Source organism: Wolffia australiana, chromosome 15, assembly GCF_029677425.1.
Source record: "Wolffia australiana isolate 7733 chromosome 15, ASM2967742v1".
NCBI classification, from domain to species: Eukaryota; Viridiplantae; Streptophyta; class Magnoliopsida; order Alismatales; family Araceae; genus Wolffia; species Wolffia australiana.
This window is the reverse complement of record NC_135849.1, coordinates 14,690,077-14,694,353: the sequence shown is the minus strand read 5'-3', so window position 1 is coordinate 14,694,353 and position 4,277 is coordinate 14,690,077. Positions and strand designations below refer to the sequence as shown.

The 4,277-nt window shown below is 53.4% G+C and overlaps 1 protein-coding gene across 1 annotated transcript; it reads right to left on the bottom strand.

Moving 5' to 3' along the window:
* Positions 1-326: 326 nt before the first annotated feature.
* Positions 327-3,989, bottom strand: HCF173 (high chlorophyll fluorescence phenotype 173). Its single transcript, XM_078587144.1, has 13 exons — positions 3,069-3,989; positions 2,742-2,954; positions 2,441-2,645; positions 2,276-2,351; positions 2,061-2,196; positions 1,828-1,932; positions 1,619-1,696; positions 1,326-1,415; positions 1,166-1,231; positions 1,034-1,090; positions 873-950; positions 722-769; positions 327-644 (listed from the first exon to the last, which is right to left on the bottom strand). Exons 1-13 carry the CDS (start codon positions 3,972-3,974, stop codon positions 573-575), a joined length of 2,130 nt encoding a protein of 709 aa, XP_078443270.1. The 5' UTR covers positions 3,975-3,989; the 3' UTR covers positions 327-572.
* Between the last annotated feature and the right edge of the window lie 288 nt (positions 3,990-4,277).

Below are 4,277 nucleotides of genomic sequence, written 5' to 3'. Positions count from 1 at the left end.
GTAGGAATGAATTACACTAAACCCAGAAAAAATCAGTTGTTTACTTTTCATTAGGTCATTAGTCTGAGATTGATCACCATCTTATCGAGATATTATATTATTCTTACTTTCCTCTAGATTGGCTTGCTCACCGAAAGAGGATGAAAACATTCATAATCATTCTGACGCGGATTCTATCCGGAAAACGAGTTTATCATATGGATATACATTTACTAGATATTACATTCAGACTGATTATCCACTTTTCTCTAAGGGTTATCCCCTTACTCATCAGGATACTCGGCGTCAAGTACATGAGGAGAACTATAAATTGTACTGCACAAGTCTCATTTAAACGACTATTTTCACCCTGAAAACGAGTTTATCATATGGATATATATCTACTAGATGCTTGAGTATTCCATGTTTGGTCACTTACAATATATATTTACGATGGCCAAATGAGTCGTAGATGGCGGACACTGCACAGCTCAGAAACCAATCGGGAGATGGGGCGAGGAAGGGGCATTTCTGTCGTGGCTTGTACTTTACAACAACAGGGTATCGTCTGTCGGTGCAAGAGGCCTTCTTCTTCAGGTGTTACCCTCCAATACGGACAGCGCTGGGGTGAGGTAGTTGTTCGCTTTGTCTGGTAAATGGGCAACCTGTCGTAGAGGAAACAAGCGTTGGACTCGGCCGATCTGGGAAAAAAGAACGACAAGAGTCTCCGGGATTTGCGTACCAGTTCATAAAGCTCCTTGCCCTGCTCCGCAACGTACTCGTAGCACACCTGTATACATCCGAGGCAGGAAGAAAGATGAAAATCTTGGACATTAAGTATTAGCTGCAGAGGGAGTGGAAATAATGGCGGGGGGTTCAGAGGTGGCGCTCACGTCGAAGCTCTTATTTCTGGCCGTGGAGTCGTGAAGAGCCTTGACGCAGATGTCGGCCACGTCGGCGCAGCTGATTCCCTGAGCCGGCAGAAGGAAGACGAGTGAGGAATGGAACGCTCTCTCTATCAACCGCTGGCGAATGGCGGCCCTCTCAGCCATACCTGGGAAATCCGGTTCCCTTGATCGAAAATAAGCGCACGCTGGCCGCCGGGTTCCTCCTGCACTCGGGAAAGTTCCCGTTAGATCATCACGAGGGTCGAACCCGACGAAGAAACGGCTGGAAAGGCTATTACCTGCAGCGGACCAGGACGGATTATGGTGTATCCGAGGCCTGATCTTCTCAGGGAGTCTTCTCCCGCCTGGTTTTCGATGATTCAAAGGGGGCCCAAAGAGCGGTAGCGGGTCAGGATAGATGGTGGTAGGGATCAATGGAAGAAGACTAGTAACGCGTACCTTCTTCGCCTTGAGGACTTGCTCCCTCCTGTTTGCTTCAATTCCTTGTCCCGTGCATGACACTAGTATGAAGTCCGTCTCTTGGCCGGTCTAAAACGGCGTTTTCAGGAAAAAAAGAAAAAACTTTGAGGACGAGAAGCTGAAGAGACATCTATAAAACCATGCGCGATGGCAGTATGAAAACTCGAACGATTGCTACAATATGAAAACTCGTTGATTCGTTCCCCAGGAATCAAAACCGTGAACAAGGTAAGACCCATTTCTTTCGAGATACTCAGAGGATGAGAGCTCACAGGTAACGCCTTTATGTACTCCATAATCAATTTGAAGCTCCTGAGGTCCTCCTTGGGCCCTGCTGCGTCTACGGTTCTCTGCGCAGAAACGTACCTCTGTATTTAATCTTCCATACGAATTTCTCTCTCACTCATCGCTGTGTCGGCGCAACCAACTCATCCAATCTCTTTGGTAAAAGTAAGAGGAAAAGAAAAGAAAAAGGGAAAACCTGTCTCCTCGGCTCAAAACGGATTCTCAAGGTATGAACCAGGAATGGATCGAGGGGAGGATCTTCAGGCTTCACGGGACGGAAGGCTGAGAACGGAACTCTCACCTGCATAGTCATCATTTGATGAGAGAGGGCAAAGATCATTTACCCATCCATCAGGTTTAACAACTGCACTTGCTAAAAACGCTTCTCGTTTTCCTTGTTACCCCCTTGTTCAAAATATGAGCACTCACCCTGGAGAAGCCGGCTTTTGTGCTCATTCGAGCAAAGTAGAGCTTGCTCTGAGACGTATCGGACAGGGGACCTGTCTCCAGAATAAGAATGAAAGACCTTCCATTCCCCCCGACCGAGAAAACCAGTCCATCGTATCTGCGTGAGATTATCAATTCCGAGATTCAGAGGACAAGCTTGGATGTTAGCACAGAGAACTATAGGTCTTACGATTGACCTGTCCAGAGTCGACCCAAGCGGAAGAGAGACACTCTTTGAGAGCTCGACGTACCCTCCTCTGGTAAAAACGTAGCCTGTAACGGAGGACGATGTTAAATATGTGACCCGGCAAAGAATCGACGAAAAGCAGAGGACAGATGAGAGAGACAGGGAGGATATATGCCTGAGAATACAGCTTCTCCTCCTTCCGTGAATTCAAACTTGGCATCCATTCCTCCGTCGTACTTGGCAGCGATGGCGTCGTCAAAGTACGTCCCTCGTTCGACCGTCCACCCGTCCATCGACTCTAGAGACTTGAATTTCGCCAGCAGGAGCTTGCTCTTGCTGCTCTTGCCGGCGCGCAGCTGCGCGAGCTCATTATAATAGTCCTGCGATTTTCGACCGTGGAATTCAAGTCTCAAACTCGTTTGTTACTGACGCTGCAAACCGAGAGAGAAAGCCGGTTGGGTTGGCGGGGTTGGAACCTGGAATGCCTTGGTAACGTTGCACACTCCCTGGTAATCGACCCGGTTGAGATCCCCGGTGATGGCGGAGCGCGCTGTGGCGCAATAGATGACTTTGTTGCAGCCTTCGACGGCAGCCTTGAGGGTCGAAGGGTCGCCCACGTCCCCGACCACCGTCGTCACCGATCTCGGCAGCATTTCCGCCAACTCGGGGCCATCTTTCCTCACCAACGCCTGAAAGATGGATCAACGCGGGCAAACCCGGTCCCAAAATCACCGACAATTCACGAAATCAACAAGAAAGAGAGGGGATGGTGAAGCTTCTGAGGTGGGATGGACACTACTGACCTTGACCTTGTAACCGCGGATCATCAGCTTCCGCACGACGATCCTCCCAATCTTGCTGGTGGCGCCGACGACGAGCACGGTCGTGTCGAGGGCCTCCGGAACGGTGAACTCGCACATGGGCCCGCGGATGAGGGCGGGGTCGAGGAGACTATCGTCGGCGAGGACGGTGGAGGTCCGCGAGATCTGGCCCAGCCCGGAGAACTTGCGCCACACCTCGTCGAACATCTGCCGAGACTTGCGGCCCAGGCCCACCGGATTCACGTCGTCCAGCGTGATCGACACCTTCTCCACCGGCGGGGCGGCCAACACCGGCTTGGCATCCTCGGCCGCTCCCTCGCTCTTCTCGCTCACGGCCACGGCCGCCTGCTCCTGCTGCAACTGCTGCTGCTTCTTCTGGCTCTGCTTTCTCTTGCCCCCCCGCGACGATTTTGTGGCCTTCCCCTCGGCGCCCTCTTTCCGCGCGACCACCGCGGCGGTGCCCGAGGGGGCGTTGGAGAAAATCGGGGCGGCGGTCACCGCGGCGCGCCGGGGGATGTAGAGGGGGAGGCCCAGGAAGCCGCAGGGCCCGGAGGAGGACGAGGAGGAGAGGGCGGACAAGGAAGAAGAGGCGGCGGCAGCGGGGGAATGCGGGACGGTGCACAGTCTCTGCCAATTCGCCTGCCCGGTCGCCGACAGGGCCATCGCGCGCGCGCACCCAATTCTGGGAAAGAAGTCTGCTTTCTCTGCCGGGGGACGAGGGGAGGAGTGGGGGGGAGAATGCGATCGCGAGGAGGAGATGGGGACGAACGAGAGGAGACGGACAGAGGCTGCGGTCCAGCGGAGGATAGTTGGTCGTGGGGTCCTCGCGCTCAGCTGGCTGCTTGTGGAGCGACGAAGCGAAACATCTAAAAATCGACCCATCTCCATTATCCATTATCCATCCGAGAAAGAAGAAACTTCCCCCCGTCCCGTCCCCGTCCTCTCTCGGATGAGGGCCGAAACCAAACCTCGGTCCTCGTGGCCGTGGCCGCCGATGGGCCACGTGTTCCAGCGAGAGCCGGAAAGCCTGGCTGGCCTCGTTGACCCCCCACCACGTCTAATTATCCCTTCTCCAACATCACGATTTCTCTGAGAGACCGAAGGAGCGAGTGAAAGAGAAAGTCAGAGAGAGACCGAGCCTCAGATCCCCCCGCGAGGGCCCATTTTTCGAGAGACGAGTCCAAACCCGAC